The 14419-nt window shown below is 35.8% G+C and overlaps 1 protein-coding gene across 3 annotated transcripts in view; it reads right to left on the minus strand.

Annotated features, from left to right (window-relative positions):
• Positions 1 to 7051: 7051 nt before the first annotated feature.
• The window catches only part of LOC110453480 (leucine-rich repeat serine/threonine-protein kinase 2-like), a 69701-nt gene continuing 62333 nt past the window's right edge, over positions 7052 to 14419 (minus strand). For all 3 annotated transcript variants that reach the window (XM_021502453.1, XM_021502445.1, XM_021502437.1), the window contains exons 46-52: positions 14018 to 14190; positions 13641 to 13716; positions 13306 to 13481; positions 11356 to 11517; positions 10944 to 11122; positions 10141 to 10215; positions 7052 to 8993 (exon numbers count right to left, since the gene is read on the minus strand). In XM_021502453.1, the coding sequence (XP_021358128.1) occupies positions 8863 to 8993; positions 10141 to 10215; positions 10944 to 11122; positions 11356 to 11517; positions 13306 to 13481; positions 13641 to 13716; positions 14018 to 14190 (972 nt within the window). In that variant the 3' untranslated portion in view covers positions 7052 to 8862. The remainder of the gene's footprint in view (positions 8994 to 10140; positions 10216 to 10943; positions 11123 to 11355; positions 11518 to 13305; positions 13482 to 13640; positions 13717 to 14017; positions 14191 to 14419) is intronic.

A 14419-nucleotide genomic window follows, 5' to 3' on the forward strand; every position in this document is an offset into this window, starting at 1 on the left:
AATTATACATATCCAAAATATTGATGCAGCAGATTTAATTTGGTTGCTTTTTGTGTCCCCAAGTAGAAGGAACAAAAGTAAATCCCAACTTCTACAGGGGTTCCACATAAGTCGCCTCTTACGATATGTTAACTTGGTAACAGCAGGTATATTCTATTAACGATCCCCGACCTGCAGGGACGTTACAGGGATACGACCGGCCTGAAAACCTCACGCGCTTTATTCCAATAGACTCATCAATAGAATTAGGATAAACAAGATCATTGCACACCTTGAGGTACGTCCTTAATGACTAGTGTTAAATCTAATGGGGACAAATCTGTGACCAGTTTTACAAAAGCTGTTTAAACGTCGCTTAACGACAAGAAAGCGTTAACATGTTTTATAATAAATACTGTTCAAAACTGAAACTTCATGCCAAGCGATTTAAAGTTATCATCTAAGGCCATTTTCAAGTTTGTCTCAGAATGTTTTTCATTTTGTTAAACGACCATTGTAAAAAATGCTTTTCATGTAATGACTGTTTAGTTACACCGGTGCCTGAATACAAGATATATTTTATCAATGATGCGAATTAAAAACCAGATATTTAAAAAAGAACATGAAAAATATAAATGAAATAAATTCCATTAAGAAGAGTATAAGATGTGTCTTCACACTATGTTATTATAATCATAGTGTTAGGTTACAACGTTAATCTAGAAACAAACTAATAAATAGTCTGGTGTGTTCAAACAGGCAGTTGTGGTCTTCAAAATGTATAACCCTAACACCATACTCCCATAATCAGTATTTTGATGGGCCACATAGTATTTTATGCTCTAAAAGTTGTGGTTATTTTGACTTACAGTATAGATATTTTCTAATGTTTTTACTTTTACTTATGTCCCTATATACCCTTTCGGAAATCCTCATTCAGTTAGCAGTTTCCGTTTGTGCGTGCCCCACGATTTTAAATCTGGATGTCAACTACTAAAACTAAAAATACAATTTTCTTATGAAGTAACCTAGCAGGCAATTACTGACATCGTGGCAGGCAACACAATACAGCGCCGTTTTCTCATTAGACCTAGTTATCATAATGGTATAATTGTATTTCAATGTTAACTCCTGCCGAATCGGGGTTTCCCTCTGTGTCGTCTGCTTGGGGGAAATAGAAGGTGTTGCAATTGGGGCAGCAGATCAGTTTTGTTTCCTGCAAACTATCTTTTTGTCACTTTCCTGCTGTGTTCTTTTCGGTGCTGTCTCCCCAGGCAGCCGTGTTCACGTGACCTTAGCTGTTGCGAGGACGTCAAAATTCATTGGGAAAAACATTTTTTTTATAACCAAATCATCTCGATCAATGTGCAGTTGAATTTAAGACCTGTTTGCCAAATCTAGACACGTGATATCTACGTGGTTCTCCGTGACCACACGCTGTATCTGTGTTGATGTTTAGTAAAATACCATCAGACGTACCAAACTCACTTTAAAACCAATGGCGGTCTTATGTTTATGAAAACCAGAGGGACTCGGCTCTACATCGCCGTTTAGCTGGTGTCGAGTAGGTTAGCACGTAACGCGATCACTGGACAAAGGGAGGTAACCGAAATAAAATATTAGACTTAATTATCGATTGATGAATTGGATAATGAAATACGCATTAGAAAGTCATTGTACAATCAATATTAATTATAAAGAACATGGACATTTTGTAAAGCTCCACATTCCAGTCAAAGTAATTTGTATTTGCTAAGGGTGGGTCTGTGTACGGTGGTATGCGCGCGCTGAGATGTGTACTGTGTGTAAGGGGCTATGACGTCCACAAACAACACAAAACCTCCCTAACAAAAAGGCCCGCTGATTGATGATGATCGTTATAGACTTGAGTACCACCGGTTTATATATAGAACCCACTATTCACACTAACGTGGGTATTCAGAGTAGATCAGTAGAATGTTCCCAACGAAAGGGGAGATAATTATCGCGATTTAATTATTGATAGAAATCTACTGATCATGGTTAGTTACAAATGGGTGTGTCTTGATTCCTTCAAACTTTAACCCATATCTATCCTAATGTTATCATACTTAGAAAATACTTTTTTTCTTTATAAAAGCACAAATGCTTTTGCCGAAAAAAATGTTAAACGCTGGTCAATGTCTTTTCATCTTGTATTTTGTCGCGGCTGTCTTCAAATAAATTGCTAGATTTGACAGTTCATCACCATCAAAATGTCATCAACTCCAATTACAGGTGTATATCTAAATCAATACTATTTAAATTCTCTACACCGTTCTCAGGAGAGGTGCTATTTAAAATCATCATGGCTATCATCGATAAGTGTTTGTATTATATAGATTTTAATTAAATCTAATTAAGGTAGTGTCTGTGTTCTTTTCAGTATTTTCCTTTTGTAGATTACGTTTAAGTTTCCAATTGAATTAAATGTCGAAATACTCTGTTATTTATTTACTTAGCATGAAGCTGTTTTCTATTTCGGTATTTGAAAGTCATCAGACTTTCCTACACTTGTATTACAGGTATGGAATTCGTTGTAAAATTGATATTGATCAACAGACTGTCACAAACGTGTATATTTAAGATCCAATGCACCTAGTAATACAAATTTAAATAACAGTAATTGCCACGAAAAAGTCCTTAATTGGTAAAATGATCACTTAAATCTATAACCCTTACACAACACTAGTTTCTTTGACAGGTCTAATCTAACTAATCTTGTTTTTATCACGTACCAGAACGAAATCTTAGACAAAGTACGAAAATTTTATTTTACAGTTTATTTAGCAGACGTAATGATCGTAAATACAGCCTTTTTACAAGAATTTAGAGATATGATTTAAAATTCCATGTATATGTGCTACTCCGTGTCAAGTTTTAAGGAACAGCTGATTACATGTTTACACGCATACTCTCCATCTGCTAATACCTGTATTGTAACTATATTATATCACACGGTTTTTTTTATTCAATTTTCATAATTTACAAAACATGAATACATTACTTTGACAAAAAGTAGCACTTTATACTAAGAACCACACTTAGACAAAGACTATTCACCACATACACATGAACCACACAAATCCTATGTTTTATGGAGGCACGGTATTCTAGTAGTAGGACGCAGAGCTGGTGACCGAAGGGTTGCGGGTTCGAGTCACGTCACGGCGCTGCGTTGTCAAAATTGATCAAGATACATTACTCCGCTTGTTTCAGTCTACTCAGCTGTAAATGAGAACGTGGTTGGACAGTGCCAAAATTGTTGAATGCTAGCTGTGAGCGACAAAATGGCAGCACGGTTGTATGCTCCCCAGGATGTTGAGAAAGATATTGCAATTGGCTGGTTGCAAAGGCCCTATATTCATGGGTAATAATTTGCGAACCGCTTTGAGACGACCTACGAACTAGGTTGTTAAAGAACTTCGAATTATTATCATTATTATATTTCTAAAACAATTCCACTTTCCCCTCTTAAACACTTTTGCAGTCCTGAATGTAAAGTGGCCTGTCCATACCAGGGGCGATACAGGCATTTATTTAGGGTGTTACCCAAATTTAAACAAGAGATCCCAGAGGGATCTTGGCCCCCACCTTTGTACCATCTTCATTAGTTTTTTGTCAGTTCGATCTTTTCTCTTCTTTCCTCTAATCTGTTTGATCGAGTCATGTTAACAGTAAATGCACCTTGAGGTAACTTTTGATCTAAACTTAATACTGATGTGTAAGAAAGCCAACCTTCAAAGTGAGTTTGTCATTCACATATTTACTAGTACAGTACTTAATGTGAAAGAAATAGAATCGATCATTGCAATATAAGAAAAATCTGTTTAGTTCTTTTTTTAATCTATTTTGTCTTTATGATCGGTTTCAAAATATAACATGCACAACGAGAGATCAAGGGGACCCTACATATACAAATTGAGAAAGATCCCTCCCGTACTTCCCAACAAACTTTCACTATAAAAATCCAAGATGGCTGCCTGCCGGCCATGTTGTTTATCCGATCAGTCTCAAAAGTTGCCCTGCACAGCTTAGGACAAAGGGAAACCTACATATACAATTTAAGAAAGATCCCTCTTGTACTTATTGAGAAATACCGATAACAAGAATTGTTTAAGGACGAACGACGGACGACGGACCACGGACGCAGGGTGATTTGAATAGCCCACCATCAGATGATGGTGGGCTAAAAATTAACATGATGATAAATTATGATATTCCGTGACAATTATCGTTATTATTGGTCATGGCACTGGTTTGTTGTTATCATTTTCTTATTGTACGAATGGTCTGTTGACTTGAAATAAATACTAATAATAAATAAAGCCAGCTGAGGAGGACATTACGGCCTCCGTGCTCGCTCTGGCTCACCCTCTCCCTACTTCTACAATAAACAAACCCTGTTTAAGATTACACTCTGAGCGAGGCATGCCTACTTTATCCCAACTTGTAATCTTAATATTTTAGAGAAATTTATCAATGTTATTATTCAGACAATGCTATATTATTTAGAGGAATATCTCAGTTATTTGATTCTGCATATTTCATAGAGTGCTTAGCTCTGGAAAACCAAAGAAAATATTATTAAATTAAAAAAGGAGTTGATTAAATGAGAATAAATATAAGAATATAGCATGTCTAGCTTGATATGAGTAAAACATACCACACCATGAACTATCCCATGTATTAAGGATATTGGACATTATGTATCTATTATCTCTACAGCCAAGGTAACAAGTACTAAGTGAAGATATAGTATTGTCATTGTCACTATTATGAACAAAATGTTTGAAGCATTTTTCCACATAACTGTTTCATATAAATCACAACTTGCGATGCACTTTACTGAATTTGATTTCGAAATTTTATTTAATTACAGGAATCGGGCTAGGGGCATAAACATTATAAACGTCACCTTCCTTTTGACGGCAGTTTGACGGTACGACGAGTTGCTCAGTTCATGGTTAAGGGCTCGTAACCGAAGGGTTGCGGCTTGAGTCACGTAACGGCACTGTGTTGTCAGATTTGAACAAGATACTTTACTCCGCTTGTTCCAGTCTACTCAGCTGTAAATGAGTACATGGTTGGGCAGTGCTAGAAATGTAGAATGCTAGCTGTAAGCACCGAAATGACAGCTCCGGCTGTATGCTCCCTAGGAAGTTGAGAAAGATATTAGCTGGTTGCTAAGGCCCTATAACCACGGATAATAATTTGTGAACCGCTTTAAGACGACCTACCAACTAGGTTGTGAAAAAGCGGTATATAAGAACCTTGAGTTATTATATAATTATTATTTCTATTAAATGACCGGTATATCTACGGTTGTTTGTTTTAAGTACATATTCAACACAGGACAAAGAAAACTCCAACATACATGTATGTATAACATTTTTGATATACACAATCATTTTTGAAAGAGTAATTAGTTAGGAGATATTTCAATAAATCTGGATATTACCACCATTGCGTCACATGAAAGAAATAACACTTATTTTATATATATATATACACTTCCAGTCTTACCCTCTATCCATGCTGCTACATGTATCTAGGAAATATAATTGCACGGACTATCTAAGCCAGAAAACCCATTTTTGTCTTCTGGTCTTTAAATATAGTATCAATAAAACAAGAAACATTTGGAAAATCAATCCAAATTTAGGGGAATATACCATGTGTTTGTGTTATATCGCTCTAAATACGAAGTTATCTAGTAAATCAGACATACCTGGTCAGATTAAGATTCCAGTCATTCCAGTGACCACAGCTGTTTCAGTATCTGGGCCGGTCTATAGCCAGGCCCGCTACTCCTTACCGGGTTTATATTCCTAACATCCCTACCACCCACATATTTGTGGATAACGAACTTTCGACAATGAAAATATTTATAAAATGTATCTTTATTGTATGATTTATACATTACAGGTTTATTTTAATGCCTAATAAGTGTTGCTATACTTAAAACAGGCGACACCCGAAAAACTAAATATATAGAATTTATGGTGACTTTTCGTTAAAAAATGTCTCAAATGATGAAAATAAAATGTACAGTTTAATCATACACCCTGAGTAATACATGTATGTCATCAAAACAAGTTCATATAAACACGTAGCCAAGGAGGTATAGGTATTTTTATCAGGCTTTGGAGAAAATCTATTGTAAGAAGAGCGCTAGTTATTTTTCAGATTGATTATGACAGCAAAAAAAGTGTCTGTAGTAAGACCATAAACAACAGAAACTGAATTGATTTGTTAAAAACATAATTTATTAATCTAATTTTATGTTTTAAAATAAAGTAAATGTTAATCAATTACATGTAGATAAACATCAAAAGACAGGAATGTATAATTCAGTATAAATACACAATGCATTTAATGTAAGTGCAGTACAGTGAAACACGTATTAACAGCCCCCCCCCCCAGTGGTCTCTGTATACAGGTTCAGTTTATGAAGCAATTCACAAATTAATGGTGAACATGAATAATTGTCTCCGTATACAGGTGGTCTCCTTATACAGGTGGTCTCCTTATACAGGTGTTCCCATGAGCAGGTTCTACTGTATCAGCATAGATACCGAAGTAAAGTTTATATATAGATACAGTTTCAAGTGTTATTGACTCTATAACCTTTGTTGAGGTTATTGTCATTCTCTCGCGATAAAGACAGTCATTATCCGTGTGCGTAGTGATACATACACCGTGTACATGTGTGTACGTCAACAACCCGGGGGTTTCCATTGCTTTTTTCGTGTATTCATGCTAAAATCCTTAAATACAGTGTACGTTAGTGGCAGATACATAGTGGGTTAACAAGGGAAACTTGGTGTACAGACACAACAGAAACCCAGATATCACAACACTGTCCTTTGGTGGCATTTATTCGTGTAAAACGACTTTTTTATGCAACTTTGAAATGTAAAAGGCCACCATTTTGACTTCAGTGCGTAAGTCTGGGATGTTATGTACTTGTCCTAGGCGTGACATCACAATTGAAACAATCGAAACTTACAACCAATCACATGGGTGATAGGTCATATTACATGGGTGATAGGTCATATTACATGGGTGATAGGTCATATTACATGGGTTAATATTCATTGGATAACACAGTACATTATGTGATAAAAGTCTATAACAGATATCTGGTGTATCATTCATTCTATACATAACTCTTCCCCTGAACAGCACTATGTCCATGACAGATAGAGCATGTAGCTGTTGAATATTCATTCTAATACATTACTGTGCTTCATGTTGTCACAGTCCGTGAATAGATATCATTATAAACATTTTAATCTAATTACATGTACATTTTAAAAGTTAAAACTATTAAGATAGCTAATCTAAATTCAACCTTATCAAAAAAAGACTGATTTTAGCAACTGTTAAACATGTATAGGCACTGTTCGTTTCACAAAATTTGAATAAATTATTTGGGGAAACATCTGTAAGCCCCTTGAAGCATCTAGATTACATATCTTCATGTTTACAGTAGTGCTAATAATCCTTTATTCCGACTAGAATACCACTTTATATTACCAGTATATTACATTGTATCAAACTGCATCAGGTTAGTAACACACAAGCAAGGTTAATTTGAAACCTGTGATATTTTTATGTTCATTAAAATTGATGTGATACATAAAAATACAAATATTTCTGCAAAATAAAAAAAATGAATATAAAAGTAAGCTTAATGTATCAATGCACAAATGAATGCAGTACCTTACAGTCATTATTATATCATAACCAGCATGGTTAAACACTCCAAAGGTTTTTATTACATCACTCAGTTGAATTATATGTTAAATACAAGTATATCCTGCTCTCCCAGATATTCTACATTGCACGATACATATAACCTAAATAATAGCTATATATTTATACTTTAATGTATGATTGTTAAACAACATACCTGTATCTCAGTAACAGCCAGACATGTAAATCATATTGATATGTATTCTTAATAGCACCACATTGATAAAACATTTTTTTAAATTTGTTAATACTTTGGTTAGGATTATTGGAAATAATCATGTAAAATCAGCAGAGGCAACCATATCAGGGGACACAACTATGTAAATACAATGGGACACAACCATGTAATGATGAAAGAGAATAATAATGCCAAGTCCAGGGGACATAATCACATAAAAAGCAAGGGAGATAATCACGTAAAGATCAGGGGACATCATCTAGTTAAGATCAGGAGACAAAATCACATTAAGATCAGAAGACAAAATCATATTAAGATCAGGAGAGATAATCAGGTACAGAGCAGGGAAGATAATCACGTAAAGTATAGCAGACATAATCATGTAAAGATTAGGGGACATAATCACGTAAAAATCAGGGGAGATAATCTCGTAAAGTATAGTGGACATAATAATGTAAACATCAGGGGAGATAATCATGTAAAAATCGGGGGTGATAATCATGTAAAGATCAGGGGAGATAATCACTTAAAGATCAGGGGACATAATCATGTAAAGATTAGGGGACATATTCACGTAAAGATCAAGGGACATAATCACGTAAACATCATTGGAGACAATTACGTAAAGATCAGGGGACGAAATCACGTAAACATCATTGGAGACAATTACGTAAAGATCAAGGGACATAATCACGTAAACATCAGGGGAGATAATTACGTAAAGATCAGGGGACGAAATCACGTAAACAGAAAACGAAATTGATTAAATGAAATTTAAACATATACATTCAATATATAAGTTCTTATTCTCTGTGTGTAATAATATTTAACATGAAGTTCAAGAAAACTTAGTCTTTTTAAGTAAACATTGATTTTCTGCCTGTTCATATAAAACCTTTATGCATGTTAGCACCTTTGAATTGAGATCAGGTGACTTTGATGGAGTTTTTTGTCTGTTCCCTTTCTTTTTCTTTCCTCAGCTCCAAATACTTCTGGAAAAGTCGGAGTGTCTGATCATAGTTAGGGTCCCACACAGCCAAACAGCTGTACTCTTTATCTGGAAATGTTAAGAAACAAAGGAAAATATCATGGATTTTGAATTCACGGTTTGTCTCAAAATCATGTTTGGGTCTGTTTGTTTTCCTAGGGAAAAGTGTGAACACATGCATACATGTATTTTAAACAAGTTTTAACTAAAAAATAAAAAGTACATAAATATACAAAACGTGTCTAGTTCGTTTTTTTGAACTGATTTTTTAGTAAAATAAAGAGACTGGACACCTAATGTACATATATAATTACTTCTCTCTGAGTAGGTAACAGTAACGGTACTCCAAGGTCAGAATATAGGACCCACAACCTTTGTATTCATGAAAATTCCATTTGCGTTATTTCCATTCAGTCAGTCATAGTAAGGGAAATGTTCCACTGTACAAACCTCAATCATATCACTCACTCCACTGTACAAACCTCAATCACCTCACTCCCTCCACTGTACAAACTTCAATCACCTCACTCCATCAACTGTACAAACCTCAATCACCTCACTAACTCCACTATACAAACCTCGATCACCTCACTCACTCCACTGTACAAACTTCGATCACCTCAGTCACTCCACTGTACAAACCTCAATCACCTCACTCACTCCACTGTACAAACCTCAATCACCTCACTCACTCCACTGTACAAACCTCAATCACCTCACTCACTCCACTGTACAAACCTCAATCACCCCACTCCCTGTACCTTACACTATACAGTGTTAGTACCTCTACACCAAACGTTTCTCCACTCTCCTCTAACATAAAACATTGGACCTCCACTCTCATTTAATATCATACACTAAACTCAATCTTTACTTACTTTTGACATCATACATTTGACCCCCACTTACCTTTGACATAAAACATTTGATCTTTACTTACTTTTGACATCATACATTTGACCCCCACTCACCTTTGACATAAAACATTTAATCTTTACTTACTTTTGACATCATACATTTGACCCCCACTCACCTTTGACATAAAACATTTAATCTTTACTTACTTTTGACATCATACATTTGACCCCACTCACCTTTGACATAAAACATTTGATCTTTACTTACTTTTGACATCATACATTCGACCCCACTCACCTTTGACATAAAACATTTGATCTTCACTTACTTTTGACATCATACATTCAACCCCACTCACCTTTGACCCCTTGACCTCCTGGACTAGCAATGAACCCTAAACCTCCACTGATAACTGCTGAGCACTTGAAATCTCCTTTAACACAAAAAAATCACAAAATAATAATATACAATATAATATACAACATTTGATATAGCCCCCTTTCTAGCTAACAAATTAAGCTACTCTTAAGCGCTTTACAGTACATAGATATATAATCAATACAATAAGCATATACATTTATCAATACGATTTTGAGGAATTCGCAGGAGCTGCCTTATCAGGCGCTAACTACTAGTCCTATGCCACCTGGCTTATATCTCCCTATGGGTGTATGCCTGCGTGTGTGCTGAAGATGTGATGTGTTATGTTTGTAGTGGGACCATGCTTCCACCAGCATCATTTATAGTGCCACCTCACTTGAATGCTACATCACAGATACATTATGTACCGCAACATCCACCCCAGACCAATTTATACTCCACCTGGGTTGTTGGATTTGTGTAAAATGGTTTTAGAAGAAAAACATTGTTGTATTTTAATATGAAAGCATTAACTTCAGTAAAACATATATGTATATTGCATCTGATGAAGACAGAATTTCATAAAGCATACAAGACACAGCTTGGTCAAAGGAGAATGTTTTTTGACTTCTTTTTACTATTTTGTTTTTCATGTATAATTTGGTGGCTACAGCTGCGATTATGATTTCACATATTTGACCTGCTGTGGTTTGCCAAATTGAAGTAAAATTTATTTTTTTCACATCACCACCTAAATAACCCTTTACAACAAAACTCCGCTGAGATACTTCATATTGATACCTTTTGCACGGAGGTAAACAAGACTCCTGATGGCGCCCGAGTATTTATGTGTGATGGACACACCTATCATAGACTTGAGGTCAATGAGTGCCACATGTCCTCCACCGGTCCCGACCCAAGCCATGCCGTTGTCCGGTACCAGGGTCAGAGAGGTCACACGAGCCTGCTTGGCTGGCAGTCTGTAAGGAAGTCAAAAGATGGCCAGGATTATGTGTGATGCTGGACATATGTTTTACTGTGTTCTAATGGGCAAACTTTAAAACCTGAGACATATGTAGTCAGAAATTACATATCTAGACAAGTTCATAGCGTCTGAGAATATTTCTAGATGACACATTTATTTTATCTCAGTTATTTACACAAACAATGATGCTCAAAGACTGAAGGTCGTATGAGTTTTGTAATTACTTACTCAAACATGTTAGCAATGTTAAAAGTGTGCCGGAGTTTAGGTGGCATGCCGGGACCTCTCAGGCGTCCCACCTCCCACATCTGGACATGTGGCTGTCCCATGTGAGACAGTAGAAGGGATGTACCCAGGGCCATGGTGTATACTGGCGGGCTAGGACTCTTACTGTGGAGGAAAATACTAAATACATTGTACAACAGAACGTTTGTATCATAGGAGGATTGAAAGCATCCTACTAAATTTGTCCGTCTCATCTCTAACAGGATGAAAGAGTAAGTGAATCTCTCACCCCCTTGGGGAGGTAGGCGAATCTCAACCCTAGGGGGTGAGGTAGGAGAATCTCAACCCTAGGGGGAAGATTCTTCAGTTGCCAAACACAAGGATTTACAGAGTATTTGGCAACTGAAGAGTCTTTCTCTGAGGGTTGAGATTATATAAATCTATGGTACCATTCTTGTGGTAAGCCTTCTTATGACTGATCAATGAATACTCAATGACATTTTATGAAGATCATGTTCTGTAAGTGTACTGTTTCAAGAAAACTTTTAATACTCTCATTCATACACGAAATTCAGGTATGATTTGAAAATATGACACTAAGTACAAAATTTAATTTTCATCTGATCAATAAGGATTTTGTGTACTATTTTCTTGGATGACTTGACAGGTTAATTAATTTCAACATGCTCTTGTTCATGTAAATGTTTGATGTTAAAGCATCATTAGTATCATTAATCAGTGTGAGAGAAAAGCAAAAGCAGCGTATAAAAACTGAAGTGATGACACAGAGATGGTTATACTACTCTATATATGAAAACCTCAGGCATAACATGTTTTATCATAGGAATACTGTGTTATGTAGTGTCATAAAGCCATTACATAAATTATGTTTATGTAACGTGTGTAATATCACTCCAAAATGACATCACAATGGAATAGGAACAATCAATGTGACGTCACATCCATTGTAAAGCGGACGCCATTTTCTCATCGTTTCAGAGGCGGCCAAGTGCAAAATATTCATTTAAGATCACAATGAAACAGTTATCTTTGTATTATATGATAAAAAAGATTTTGGAGTTTCCATATTTGCTCGCCAGAGGCTCGCAAACAGGAAAAACCCAAAACTTGTATCATCAATCTAATATGAAGGGAAACTTACGACAGATCCTCTATTTATAGGAATTTGTCAGAATCCTTCAAAACCCAACCCTGTAGCTGGATCCTGTGTTCTATTTACCCCTTTAACCTGATTTCTATCAATGAACTAATGATATGTTATCTTTTTGTCATTCTATGTTTTTTTTTTAATCCTCTAAAATATCACTGTAAATCATTTAATACTGAACATTTAACCGCTGCAGTCTAAGAAGTGAGCTAGGTAGATTTTGTAAGCAATGTGCACAATTAACGTTCAGTGGAAACTTTTCCTGGTTTAGTAGGAAGTATAAATAAAAAGCTTGGAACAAGTGTTTAGTAGGATGTATAAATAAATAGCTCGGAACAAGTGTTTAGTAGGAAGTATAAATAAATACCTTGGAACAAGTGTTTAGTAGAAAGTTTAAATAAATACCTTGGAACAAGTGTTTAGTAGGAAGTATAAATAAATACCTTGGAACAAGTGTTTAGTAGGAAGTATAAATAAATACCTTGGAACAAGTGTTTAGTAGGAAGTATAAATAAATACCTTGGAACAAGTGTTTAGTAGGAAGTATAAATAAATACCTTGGAACAAGTGTTTAGTAGGAAGTATAAATAAATACCTTGGAACAAGTGTTTAGTAGGAAGTATAAATAAATACCTTGGAACAAGTGTTTAGTAGGAAGTATAAATAAATACCTTGGAACAAGTGTTTAGTAGGAAGTATAAATAAATACCTTGGAACAAGTGTTTAGTAGGAAGTATAAATAAATACCTCGGAGCAAGTGTTTAGTAGGAAGTATAAATAAATACCTCGGAATAAGTGTTTCAAAAGTCAGCTCCAGAGCTATGCTCAGGCGTGTACTAAACACTGTGATCTTTGATCCACACGAGGCGTACAATAGCCGCTTGTGGGCTTGTACCTCCATACAGCGGACCGGCTCACGCAGGTCACCAACATGCAGACACATTGGCACAGCGTTTTTCTCCTACAACACAGAACATCAATTCCATCTTGTTGACTGACCTTATAAACTGTTATAGAAAACCTTTCCTGAAGTGTAGTTTTTGTGTTCTTTACTATATATATGGTGTATACCACTGCTATATTTACCTGTGACTACTATTTCTGGCCTGTGTTTACTTACCTCTATGATATCGGACACTGGGAACACGGCTATCAAACCATTGGCCAGACCGGCAAATACCAAATCATCTGTCGTACTACAAAATGATACAGTTCTGATAATTACTTGCAAATGGAATAACATATAAATGTTGAATATCTCAATTAGCTAACATTAAAGACTATTAAGTAAAACAAAAACATAGAGTTTTAATCATTCTTTAGCAAATGGAATAACATATAAATGTTGAATATCTCATTTAGCTAACATTAAAGACTATTAAGTAAAACAACAACATACAGGTTTAAACATTCTTTTGAGAATGTACAGTAGTAACTTATAAACACTGAAGTGAAACTCTACATGATAAAATATTAATGGAGGCAGTACAAGTTTACCCAGACATGTGTTTGATACACAGGACATGGTCAGGCAGGAGACTTGATGAATGGCGGAACTTGTTGGTGTAAGTGTCGTAAAGCCAGATCCGCGATAGTTGACTTCCCACCAACAGGTAGCTGCGTGTGATTGGCTGCAGGCACAGAATCCGCCCGTACGGAAAGTAGGTACCCTGGTACACACGAAAAACATATACATACAGAAAGTAGGTACCCTGGTACACACGAAAAACATATACATACGGAAAGTAGGTACCCTGGTACACACGAAAAACATACATACGGAAAGAAGGTACCCTGGTACACACGGAAAACATATACATACGGAAAGTAGGTACCCTGGTACACACAAAAAACATATACATACGGAAAGTAGGTACCCTGGTACACACGAAAAACATA

The sequence above is a fragment of the Mizuhopecten yessoensis genome, unplaced genomic scaffold (assembly GCF_002113885.1).
Source record: "Mizuhopecten yessoensis strain PY_sf001 unplaced genomic scaffold, ASM211388v2 scaffold855, whole genome shotgun sequence".
Lineage (NCBI taxonomy): Eukaryota > Metazoa > Mollusca > Bivalvia > Pectinida > Pectinidae > Mizuhopecten > Mizuhopecten yessoensis.